The 13471-nt window shown below is 36.0% G+C and overlaps 2 protein-coding genes across 2 annotated transcripts; one reads left to right on the forward strand and one right to left on the reverse strand.

The window, feature by feature from the left end:
• The first annotated feature begins 1494 nt into the window (after positions 1-1494).
• On the forward strand, positions 1495-6510 carry hbae4 (hemoglobin alpha embryonic-4). Its single transcript, XM_074620652.1, has 3 exons — positions 1495-1875; positions 4287-4491; positions 6265-6510. The coding sequence occupies exons 1-3, from the start codon at positions 1784-1786 to the stop codon at positions 6391-6393; spliced, it is 426 nt and encodes a 141-aa protein (XP_074476753.1). The 5' UTR covers positions 1495-1783; the 3' UTR covers positions 6394-6510.
• Positions 6511-8286: 1776 nt separating this feature from the next.
• Positions 8287-10503, reverse strand: LOC141758879 (hemoglobin subunit beta-like). Its single transcript, XM_074620649.1, has 3 exons — positions 10273-10503; positions 9172-9397; positions 8287-8522 (listed from the first exon to the last, which is right to left on the reverse strand). Exons 1-3 carry the CDS (start codon positions 10362-10364, stop codon positions 8394-8396), a joined length of 447 nt encoding a protein of 148 aa, XP_074476750.1. The 5' UTR covers positions 10365-10503; the 3' UTR covers positions 8287-8393.
• Positions 10504-13471: the final 2968 nt, after the last annotated feature.

Genomic DNA, 13471 nt, shown 5'->3' on the forward strand with positions numbered 1-13471 from the left:
CAGAAACCCTCACAGGTACTGCATTTAGCATTTAAAAATATGCTCAAATCATAACATAGCAAACTCAAACCCAACAAACAACAACAGCTAGGCAACCCAGGCAGTCCAAAATATCAAAAATATCAAAAAAGTAGCAACGAGGAAGAGAATATATTAAGAAACCTTTATTGTAGTGGCTAAATCATTTAAAAAGCCAAATCATTCTAAAAAAGCCAACATGTTTCAACTACTGTAGGTCTTTGACAGGGCTTACAAACAAACAGACAAGGCAGATGTGGCCTCACCTATATGGTATCAAATACCAATGGGAGGCAATCACATCATTATAATATTACAAAATGTTACAAAGTATCAAAGAAATAATACAGAAACAAGTAATTCATGTCCTTCATTAATGAAACTACTCCTACTTTACAACAGAGGCTGCAAGGCAAACATGGGAGCCTATACAGAAGAAAAAATATATATATAGAATATTTTTTATTATTTATTATTACTCACAGAAAGCATGTCAAATCTATATCCTCATTAAGACCAGGATACTTTAAGGCATCCAGTTGATGGATCCAAAAAGTCTCCCGCTGGTTAAGTTTGTGTAACCTGTCTTTTTTCCCACGTTTTCCAAGAGTACCCGACACATTTTGTCTTATGACTGAACACACAGAGCAACCAGTTATCGCTCTTCCAAAACAACAACAGCTGTCAGTGTGTCAGTGTGCTGACTTGACTATGACTTGCCCCAAATTGCATGTGATTATCATAAAGTGGGCATGTCTGTAAAGGGGAGACTCGTGGGTACCCATAGAACACATTTTAATTCAGATATCTTGAGGTCAGAGGTCAAGGGACCCCTTTGAAAATTTAGCGTACATTTGGAGCGTTATTTCGCACTGTAAAGTATCCTGTACTGTAAAGTATCCTGTACTGTAAAGTATCCTGTACAGATTGTAAAGCCCCTCTGAGGCAAATTTGTGATTTGTGATTTTGGGCTATACAAATAAAATTGACTTGACTTGACAGCAACAGTAAAGTCCTCTGCAGCTCCACGGTTCTCACAATGATATCTCATGCAGACTGGCCTCACGCCCTCTGTCCCCTGACCAGCAGCTTATGGAGCTGCAGATAGCAGCAGCTGACAGAGTTTATCTGAAAAGGCCTCCTCCACACTGCAGTGAAACCTCTTACTCACATTTAATATGTTTCTTCTTCGACATGGTGTAGAATGAGACAGTTTTAAGAAGACATGTTAAAGAGTTGGATCTATAAGCAAGTAGCAATTATAGCTCTATATATACTGCATATAGAGAAAAAAAAATTAATTAACTTATTTTGCTTTTATTTACTTAGTTAGAAGCATCCCTAGAGCAGATACAGCCTTCTAAAATCCCCATAAACAAACAGAAAATACTAATAATGTGGACAACCCCTCACCACCTAGACTTTGAGGTCAGCCACATTAATATTATGGTAGAAATATGCAGCGTGACGCACGTACAGCAGTAGATAGTGCAGTTGGTGTGGAGCCCCCACCCTGCCCTGGCTGCTGCCCGATAACAGAGAGCAGGGAAACAACACGGCCGCTGAGACCCGAGACCGTTACCATCACACCACGTTTTCTTCACACTGAAGGATTTTTTTCACTTTTACTCACCATCCGTTTCTGTGTTTGGTGGTGATAAAATGGTTGATTAACACCTTTTACACACATTATTTGTGGCCTGTTGTGAATCTGACCTGTCACACTCTGGATACTCAGCTACAGTGAATAACGTTATAGACTGCGATGCTCTCAAAGAAGGAGAAAGAGCTCATTGCAGAAATATGGGGAAGACTGACTCCTGTGGCAGAAGATATTGGAGCAGACGCGCTTCAAAGGTATGTTCATACACTCTGGTGTGTAGACGTTTCCAAATTATAAACTGTCTGTGTGTTTGAAATAAATGGAACCACATTTATTATTATGGCTGTCAATCGATTAAAATATTTAATTGCGATTAATCGCATGATTGTCCATAGTTAATCGTGATTAATATGTTCAAAATGTACCTTAAAGGGAGATTTTTTCAACATTTATCAAAATGGGAGTGGGCAAATATGCTTTTTTTGTTTTTTGTGCAAATGTATGTATATATTTATTATTGGAAATCAATTAAAAACACAAAACAGTGACAAATATTGTCCGAAACCCTCACAGGTACTGCATTTAGCATAAAAAATATGCTCAAATCATAACATGGCAAACTGCAGCCCAACAGACAACAACAGCTGTCAGTGTGTCAGTGTGCTGACTTGACTATGACTTGCTCCAAAACTGCATGTGATTATCATAAAGTGGGCATGTCTGTAAAGGGGAGACTCGTGGTTACCCATAGAACCCATTTTCATTCACATATCTTGAGGTCAGAGGTCAAGGGACCCCTTTAAAAATGTCCATGACAGGTTTTCCGCGCCAAAATTAGGCACAAGTTTGGAGCGTTATTTAGGCTCCTTCTCACGACGAACTTGTATGGCATGGTTGGTACCAATGGATTCATTGTGTTTTCTAGTTTCTTATGACACCAGCATCTTCGCTGTACCTTTAAAACTGATACAGCCTCCGGAAGATTGATTGCGTCAATGCATTAAAGAAAATGGTGGCGTTAAAGAGAGGAAGAGAGGTTAAGAATATTAAGGCTTCCGCAGAGATCTTCATCTTAATTCTCCATCATAATTATAAAAGAAAATAAACAATTAACTTGGACCCACACGTGAATATCTAGGCCCTTAAAGGGGAACTATGCCCGTTTTCAAAATCCATACATGTTATTCCTATGGTCTAAGGTGATCCAAAAAATATTAGTAAACATGAACAACTCTCTCCCAAATCCCAAAAAGTGCTAAAATCAAACTTGTGATGTCATAGGGTACAAAGTCTGGAGCTGCTCCATGAATTGGGAGAGATGTCAGATGGCACTGAGAGCACCCAGGGGGATGTTCTGAGTATATAGGGAAAATTTTCTGTTTCACTACAATAAAATGAAGAAAACAACCAAAATCTGTCTCCCATTTATTGTCTCTGAAGCAGCTCCAGACTTTATACCCTATGACATCACGAGTTTGAGACTCACTTCTCTGGTTTCTGGCTTTTAGAGGGAGTAGCTCATGTTCACTAATATTGATTGAACTTTACTAGGCCATGGAAATAACATATTGGAATTCTTCATTAAAAACACATTGCTCTTTATTAATGACTTAATCTTCGTGTCTTACTAAAAAATTGATGGTTTATTACCATTTATCAATAGGTTGTTGACATTTATAACTGTAGACTTTATGGCTATAAATCAATGGTAAATGATTAATTAACTATTGATTTGGCAATATAAATCCTAAAGGAGAAACTATGGAGTGCATGCAAGTCAATTTATATACTCAGAATTAGCTAATTCATCAAACTTCAGATGGTGTGATCCAAGATCAATGTAATGATGATGATGATGATGATGATGATCAATCAATCAATCAAACTTTATTTATATAGCACCTTTCAAACAAGTCAAATGCAATTCAAAGTGCTGTACAGACGATTGACAAAAATGTAAAATGTTAAAAATGGATTAAGAGCCTAATGCACACCAAAACAACCAATGTAAAAGTTCATTGAATAAGAAAGCAATAAAAGATGGGTATTTAAGATAATAAAAGATAACTAAAATACAAGGAAATAAAAATAACTAAAATAACTAAAAATTATGAAACTACACAAAATAAGCAGATTGTATTAAAATAAGGAAATTTTAATAAAATAAAATACAATAAAAGAGATATTAATGATCAGCAATAAAATGTTGATTAAACAAAATAGAGTAAAAAAAACAATAAAACCATAAAATTATAACACACTACATAAAAGGGTTTTTAGTTTAAGTTTAAAAATATCAATATTTTCAGCTCCTCTCAGTTCCTCTGGAAGGTTGTTCCAACGGCTGGGAGCTTAAAGGCTGAAAGCAGCATCACCAGCTGTTTCTGTTCTGCTTTGTGGAACAACTAAAAGAGAAGAACCGGAAGATCTGAGGGGCCCTCCTGGTTCATAAACCAAAAGCATTTCTGAAAGGTAGTCTGGTGCATGGCCATATAGTGCCTTATAAACTAATAAAAGCATTTTAAAATTCTGATGAAGATGGTAGCAAAAGGACTGGTCAATATCAGCCTCCATGTCTCGCCATCGATAATGTTTTCTGTATTTCAATAACAAATGTGCATCGTTGCAACACTTCACTGACAAAACGTTCCCAATTCCTCCGCAGGATGTTTGCTTCTTACCCAGGTACCAAGACGTACTTTTCCCATCTAGACATCAGCCCTCGCTCCGCTCACCTGCTCTCCCATGGGAAGAAGATCGTTCTGGCCATAGCAGAGGGAGCCAAAGACATCAGCCAGCTGACTGTCACCTTGGCTCCTCTGCAAACCCTGCATGCCTTCACGCTCCGGATAGTCCCGACCAACTTCAAGGTGCCTTTGCAACAGCATCACTTCTACTGATGCTTAAATAACTAATGATCCTTCAGTTAATGGATTGTTGCTTATTAACAGTGCTGGAGGAAGTATTCAGATCCTTTACTTAACCTGTTAAGCCCTCAGCGAAAAAATGCCTAAAATAACACCCAAAATGAATCAGGAATAGCTCCTCAACCATAAGGCTTATATGCATATATCTGGTCTCCTTTGAAAGGTAAGGAGCTGAGGAATAAGAATCAATTGTAAGTTAACTAAACTATATTTACATTACAGAGAAAATGGAGATGAAATAAAGGAAAAAATAAGATTTTTATCCTCGCCTGGTATAAAATCTTAATTTCAAAGGCAATATCAACACTATAACAAAGATCCCATGGATAATATTAGTGAAGTAAAAGTATTGAGTTCTCGATACAGAAAAAAGGCCCCTGTGACTGATATATTAATTATTATACATTATATCATTTGAATATTATTACTCTTGTTTCAATGTAAACGCAGGATTTAACTTCTGATTTGTAGTTGGTTGAGGTGGAGCAAATTTTTTAACTATTTTATACAGGACTGCAACTCATGAATATTTTCATTTATAGATTAATCTGCTGATTATTTTCTCAATTAATCGATTGATTCTTTTATAGTGATAAATGCCATCACAATTACCCAGAGCCCAAAGTGACACCTTTAAAACGCTTGTTTTGCCCAACACATAATAGAAATTATTCAAATTATTCCAAATAAATTGAAATTATATATTTTATTTTTTTTTGCATTTTGGCATGAAAAATGACAATTATTATGAAAATAGTTGCAGTATTTGTACATTTTCATGTGTTTTGGGTGCAAAATATAAATTTGTAAAGTAACTAAAGCTTTCAAATAACTGTAGTGAAGTATTTCCCTCTGAATTGTAGTGGAGTAGAAATATAAAAAGGCATGAGAAGATTATACTCGAGTACAGTACAAGTACCTCAAATCAGTACTTGAGCACAGTACCTGAGTAAAAGTTCTTAGTTACATTCCACCACTGCTTATTTGATCGCATCATGGTGTTGAGTTTTCAGTGGTTTGACGTCATCTCAAGTCCATATCAGATCAAACTCTACAGACGTCAGCAACTGTAAACAACTTCAAAACCAACATGACTGTCATATTTCTCCCAACAGCTCATGTAGTTTATTAGTGTTCATGCAACAGAAATATACAGTATTTTTCATAAATGGAGATAAAATATACTGCAGAACACACCTGTTGCCTCCCATAAAAAGATATTTAATTTAAAAAAGGAGTGTGTAGGAATGGAGCAAATATGATTAAAAAAAGTTATTTCTATAAAACAGTCACCATATCCTGACAGCAGTGCATGAGACAGGTAATCTGAAAAAATAATGTGTTTCTGTGTCCTCCGGTGCACCTAATGAGACTAGAGGAAAACAACCAATCAGAGCCAAGCTAGAGTCTGCTGTTTCTGAGCAGCTGTCAATCACTCGCGAACTCCGATCAAACTAGGCAGCGCTGATAAAATATGAATCAATATTCTGTTACTGTAATGCCTATTTCTCTCCTCAAATGTTCTCAGAAACATCTTGTAGTGTACTGTTTAGCTGTAAAATGAGAAAGGTTGTGACCCAGTAGCCATGTTGAGATAAGTTGAGGAAATACCAAGCATCGCCCACCAGCCGGAGCAAACTTTGATACGTTTTTCTAAAACACATACTGTACATAATTCCGTATTTTGTCAGTAACACACCTTTACCTTCTCCGCAGCTCTTTTCACACTGTATGCTCGTCACCCTGGCCTGTCACATGGGCGATGACTTCACACCGGTTGCACACGCAGCAATGGACAAGTACCTGTCAGCTTTCGCAGCCGTGCTCTCCCAGAAATACAGATGAGACTCTGCCACGTGTTTTTAGGAAGTATATAAAAAACATTTATGATGCTATATGATATTAAATATTTATGTATGTGCAGTTGTAATGCAATCTTTTCTAATAAAAATGTGCAATTAACACCTTTCCAGCTGTTGTGTTGTATTACCATATAAAAAAAATATAAACAAACAAATAAACAAACAAACAGACAAACAGACAAACAGACAAACCAACGCCGGTGAAAACATAACCTCCTTAGGCCTTCGGCCTTGGCGGAGGTAAAGACTACTGGAAACTACCTGGAGAGTTAGCCCGGATCGCTACAAAAGGCACAAGATAAACAAACCATCAATTCATTTTTATCAAATTAAATCTTGCTGTATTTAACCCACATAGCAGTAATCAAATCAAAGGTTGGAGAAAAAGAAGGAGAAGCCTAGAGAGTAAAGGAGGCTTATCTTGATGGCCCAACAAAGGCAAGGAGACCATGGTAACATCCAAACAGGTCCAACATGAACCAGATTCCAGTCATCCACCTGCTCCAGGGATCAGCACACCTCCAGCAGAGCCTTGTTCTCCAAGAAAGTTCATTGAATCCAGCAGGTTCTTAGCTCACTTTGCTGCTCAGAGTACTTTCATATATGTCACTCTCACTCCTCTCTCTGTTCTCCTCTATGCTCCTTCCGTTAGTTGTTTTACCTTCCCCTCAGCTCACTGGTGTGTCTCATTTATCTCCTTCCCCACCTTCTTTTCCTGTCGGGGTGGAAAAGGGCTATTCTGTGTGTTTTCTCTCTTTCCCCTCTTTCTGCTACAAGACTTCATTCTCTGCTCAGGTAGACATTACTCCTCTATGTCTTTACATAGCAGATAGTTGATTGCTGCTATATTAATGCTCTGGATATCAATTGTAGCACCTTAAAGTAATAATGCTATTTTTTAATTTATTTTTTTACCATTTCTGTCTTTAAAATTCTAACAATTTTTGAAAATCTAAATATAACAGCAGTAATTTGTTAAATCTTAAAACAATGAGAAGGCTGCAATGCAGGTAGTCAATGTGGAACTCTTTACTCTATATTTGGCTTCATATTAGATCAAATAAAGTATTCACTATACAGGGAAAAACTACAGAAGCCATCTGTGTTTTATATCTATATCTGTGGTCACCTTCCACATTGCTTCACATTAAAAAATATAATGCAGAGCTGTCTCTGGTAACCTGCTTTAGAGCTGTCCCTAGCGCTGAAATAAACAGTGTGAATGTGATGCCCTCTGGAAGGTAGGTAGGTATACTTTTGACAACTTTAGTATAGTATTTCCTAGTTGTTCCTCTAAGAACTTTACACTACACCTCACGTGTCCTACAGTTCATATTGGGGCCGTGGCACTAGGTTGAAATGAGGTCACGTTATCTGTTTTTCTGTCTGGTGTCCTGTTGTGCAATATCATGTTCAGTAATTTTAGCACTTACAATGTTATTGCTGTTACAACACCTACGCTTATGTGTGTGAATGTTACATTGAGAATCGAACAACATCAAACAAATAGTAAGACCATAAATAATAATAAATAAATAAAAAATAATGAATAGTTTTTAAGCATTTAGGCATATTAGAAAGACGTTAAATGTAAATAGTTTGATTAACTTTTATTTGTTTGAAGAAGACCTACACCCACTGCAGCTTAAGTGTCCCACATTAGGCAGTGTCCAACTTTACCACCCCACCTATATTACCACCTTTTTTTATAGAGTATCATTAACACAATTGATATCTTTGTTTGAATAATGTTGCATTTTTATTATGGCAGTTTTTTATTAGGGTTTGCCATTTTACCCTTGCACCTTCGTCAATCAGTATCAAACCTCGGTGTAATGTGATGGAAGAAAAAGAAAATCAGGGACAACAAATAAACTTTGTTTCATTGTGACTTTATTTCTTCATTGAGGAGACAAGTAAAAGGTGTAAAAAAATGTTAGATCCCATTCATGGTATCCAGGTGCTGGAAGAAAGCTGCCTGGTTTAGTGGTACTGCCTTCCCAGAGCAGCCACCACCACGGTCAGGAACTTCTGGAAGGCGGCCTGCGTTTCTGCTTTGAAGGATGTCCCCATTTTTGCCGCGACGACGATGGTCAGGCAGTCAGTGAACACCTATACAGACACAAAAACAACAATTAATGTCAAAGAAATCTTTCAATTGAGTGTGCGAACTGACTATAAAGTGAGAGAAATACAGATGAGACTCAGCCACATGTTTTTAGGAAGTATATAAAAAACATTTATGATGCTATATGATATTAAATATTTATGTATGTGCAGTTGTAATGCAATCTTTTCTAATAATAAAAATGTGCAATTAACACCTTTCCGGCTGTTGTGTTGTATTACCGTATAAAATCTTAAGGGACCTGTTGTTTTGCATTCTTTATCCCATTTATATCAAATTGTGTAATTACTGACCGTTTTCAAAGCATGCTATAAATTATTAGATTGCAGTGTGTTATCCAACTCAAGCAAGTTGATTTTCATACTAAACTGGCCTGAATGGAAATCAATGGCAACCTGAGACATCTATTGGAAATTAATCTATGCAGTATTCTTTACAAAACTATTCATGAGCTGAAGCATGAAAAAAACACTTGGCTGGTCCTTCATAAGAGGATTAAGTCAGAGGTTTAGACCTCAGTCTAGCCTACTGGACAGCACCAGAATGACCTCACCTGTCTGCATACAGGTACTCCTCAGAATTACAACAGACTGGCTGCTTTAAAGGTGCTAAATACTGGATTGGAAACTTTACCCTGAAGTTGTCTGGGTCGACGTGCAGCTTCTCTGAGTGCAGGACGCTCAGCTGTGCGTAGGTGGCCTTCAATTTGTCCATGTTCTTCAAACCCCTGTCCAGACCGTGCAGCACCTTGATGCCATGGGCTGCAATCTGCTTGTTGGATTTGATGGCCTCGTTAGTCTTGATGTCACCGAAGGACTTGACAAAATGCCTCCGAGTCCAGGGGTAGACGATCAGGCACCTGCAGGACGGGACCAGTGGAGGTCGAAAGGATTCTGTTGGATTATGTTCTGTTTTCTTACTCAATTTTACAATTCAGATGCAGTTTTGCTTCACTGTAAACAATTGCTGTTAATTTACAGCAGGATTTCAACAGTATTAACCTGTTATTGCTAAAAAAAACAGTGCTTTACTGTTAATACAAAAGTAAACCTGTTAGATTACGCTCATAGGCCGTTTTTTAACTGAACTATAATGCATTCTTAAAAAACAGCACTTTACTGCTGATCAACTGTCGAAAGTATCATCAGTAACAGTTTCATGCAGTATTTGTTTTAATTCTGGGACCTGATCTGCACATGTGAGGCTTGCACATTGCACATGATTGTGAAATCAGTGAATAGCTCTGTTCTTCACTCACATGTTGTTATGGTTTGCATTCTGTGCTTATAGCCAGCTAGAGACACACATTTTTGGGAAAAGTGTCAACAAGTCTATTATAGCCTTTTTCCTAACATGTGCCTTTAATTTTATTTAGTGTGACTATTCCTATGTCTATAACCTGCTTAGTCTATTCATCTAGGAAAAAAATAATGTTGTATGTAAAAAAATACAACTTAAATAGTGCATTAAAACAAATCAGTAAGATAATGTAAAAGAAAGGTGAAAAACAGCTATATAATGTATCTTTAAACAGTAAATTAACTGTAAAATACTGTGAAATTAATTAAAAAAAACAGTTCAAACTGTATTTTTCATTAACAGTACAAAACTGTAAATTTCAGCGACAGTATAATAATGTTAATTTTACAGAAATATAAAGGCAACCCTGCTGCCAGTTCTTTACTGTTATTTTATTGGGAAATTGTTAACAGTGTTGTCTTGGAGTCTCTGTACCTGCTCAGAGCCTTGGGTCCGATGTCATCATAGTCCAAGGTGCTGAAGATGCTGCTGATGATGCTGCGCTCCTGGTCGGTCCACTCAACCATGGTTGCCCTTTTTTTAATCGACGTACAGTCTTGAAAAGAAAAATTGCTGAGTAGTTTTTTCTGCAAACTGCTGCAGTCAACTCGACCCGCGTCTTTTTAAATGACTCAAAGCCTCCCTGAACCCTCCCTAACGGAGGAGGCTGTGATAGGCTGGAGATGGAGAGGTGCAGATAAACTCCCGCAGAAGTTTCTGGAATGTTTTCATACTGATTTGAAACCCTTAATTGATGCCAAAAATTGTGCTTGGGAAGGTAACCTTAAATGACCCCTCTTTAACTTCAGATCAGGGCAAACTGCGCATTAAACTATTTTTTAAATTGCAGTTTTACAATTTTTAAGATTGAATAGAATAGAAAGCTTTATTGACATTGTATTAAATACAACGAGATTTACAGTTCTGGTCAGTGCTTTAAAAAAAAATACTTGACAAGACTAAACGAGGCAGATAAAAACATATAACAGGTAAAACACACACACAGTTATAAAGCAAATGAAACAGGTAAAGTAGATGTAATAAATAAATATAAACAGAAGTGTTACACTAGAAGTATAAAATATAAAAATAGATGTAATGTAAAAAGAGGTAATTGCACTTGTAAAATAGGTAGGGTAGATATAATAAATAAAATGAAAACAAAGTTGCACTTGAGGTGTATATTGCATCAAATCCTTTCCTTTAACCTCATGAACCTGCAAGATGGGACCTTGTTTTCAGCACTCCTGACATTCTTGAATACCTGGTCTACTTAACTGAGGTCTTTTGACTTTGTTGCGTTTGTTGTTATTTGACAGAAAGATAAGATAAGATAAGATAAGATAAGATGAACCTTTATTAACCCCCGGAGGGAAATGCAGTGTCAAAACAGCAAACATCAGCAAACAGAGTGAAACACAGGAGAGGTAAAGGTATACACAAATTATAAAAACAATAATAGAGATATAAAAGATACAGAGCGAATGGGTGAACATAGCGTATACAGTCCGTAAATAAATAAATTTAGTATGTGCAATAAATAAATGTAATATGTACATACGTGCAGTCTATAAAGTGTTATATAGGATGTAGTGTAAAGTAAGTGTAAAGTGCGCCAGTGGTTAGAGTCCAAGATGGTTGCAGATATAGTGCATGTTAAAAGTTCTTAAAGCATCATTTATTGAAGTTAAAACAGTAGCTTTTCAGTAATGGATATAGGGGCTCATATTCATTTAGCCATTATCAGTAATTATTTATTAAAAAACACCATATGTGTTAATATTTCAATAACCACAACAGAAAATATAAATATAAATACATATAAAAAATACCGAGTAATGCTGGAATACGTTGTTTTTTTTGCATTAAAAATATAAATATATTTTTAAATGCAAACAAAAAAAAATCTAAACTATTGCAGCGTTTCTCAGAAATAAAAACTATATAAAGAAATAAAAGAAATACTGATAAAATATTACAAATTGTGTTTATTAGACTTCATTTGAAATGTGACTGAATTTGTGGGATAGCGTTTGATGCCAGCTGGGTGTTTATCTTTCAGACCACTCTGGTCTGTTATCTCCAGCAGCGCCCCTTACACCCGATGCCACCCAATGCCAAACAGCATATTATATTTCGATTAAGAAAATATTTGAGCCCGGTGATAACCGTCGTGGGCGTCATTTTTCCTCCCATTGATAGCAGATAAATTTACTGCCAGAGCTTAAAAAAAAAAAATTTAAAAAAAAGAATTCTCTGATAAATATTATAGGGCTTTCACATTTGCAACGCACTGTAATTATTTATATTTTTAGGAAATTATTAGTGGAGTGTAGGAAGTGGAAATAAACGGTACAAATTTTGTATTAAAAACAAACAAACATGCATTCAATTGATTTATGTAACCGGTATCCTTAAATGACCCATACTTGCTTGTTATATAAAATATTTTTACATAAGTGGGAATTTAAAAAAAACAAAAACAGATTGGCAATAATATTTTTAATTATTTAAATGTATTTCAAAGGGAAACAAATACCTCTATTGGCCCTTAAGAAACATAAAAAAAAATGAAGCAGCTGATTGGGTAGATGTGGGCCACTTCTATCAGCTGACTTTATATGAACCCCATGATGTGACCAGGTTCATAAGGTTCATTTGGTTTTCAAATAATACGTGTAATATTCCTAGCATGCTTTTATAATAATAATAATAATATAATAATAATACATTTATTTATATAGCACTTCTCAAAACAGATGTTACAAAGTGCTTCACAAGACAATAAAAGCAGATAAATAAAGTAAAAGATATGGTAACTGCTAAAACAGAACATCAGACAATAAAAGCAGATCGAGTAAAACAAATATGGTAACTGCTAAAACAGAACATCACAGAACATATCAATAATAATAATAGAAGTGGTAAAATGGTAGGACAAGTTGATAAAACAAATATACAGTATACATACATGAATGTGTATAAATGTACACATGCGTCCAGAAACGGATGTATACACACATATATTTATACCCTTCCACTTATAGGAATGCTATCCTTAAAAAAATGTCTTTTCAAAAGTTTTTTAAAAGTGCATTACAGAGTTTGGGAGCCCTGACAGCAAAAGCCTGATCGCCTCTCATCACAAAATTGGACCTGGGAACAGCAAGAAGTAACTGATCAGATGATCTCAGACCATGTACAGGCGTATAGGGTGTTAAGAGATTCATTATGTGTTCTGGGGTCAGACCAAGTTGTGCTTTAAAAGTGAGTAATCCAATTTTTAAATTTATTAAATTTATGGCACTAAATTACTTTTTTTTTGGTAACGTTAAAATATGATGAGTAAGGCCATACAAAGAGTAACCCCTGACAACTGTGTACAGGCCCGATGGGAAATCCTCACTCTCTACAAAACATATTGTTCTGTGGTGCGAGATGCCTCTATAGGCCCATTAAATTAAAAAAAATAAATAATAATGTTAGTAAAAGCAAGTGTTCTGAACCACATTTATCCTTTTGAAAATGCTGCATTTTCGTTTCCTCATAAATTTCTTTCAGACCACAACGAAACATCTCACAACTTCTAATGACTGGAATGACTCAGTGAGATAAAGAAAAACAAGTCTGAGGT

This window comes from Sebastes fasciatus, chromosome 20, assembly GCF_043250625.1.
Source record: "Sebastes fasciatus isolate fSebFas1 chromosome 20, fSebFas1.pri, whole genome shotgun sequence".
Classification (NCBI taxonomy): domain Eukaryota; kingdom Metazoa; phylum Chordata; class Actinopteri; order Perciformes; family Sebastidae; genus Sebastes; species Sebastes fasciatus.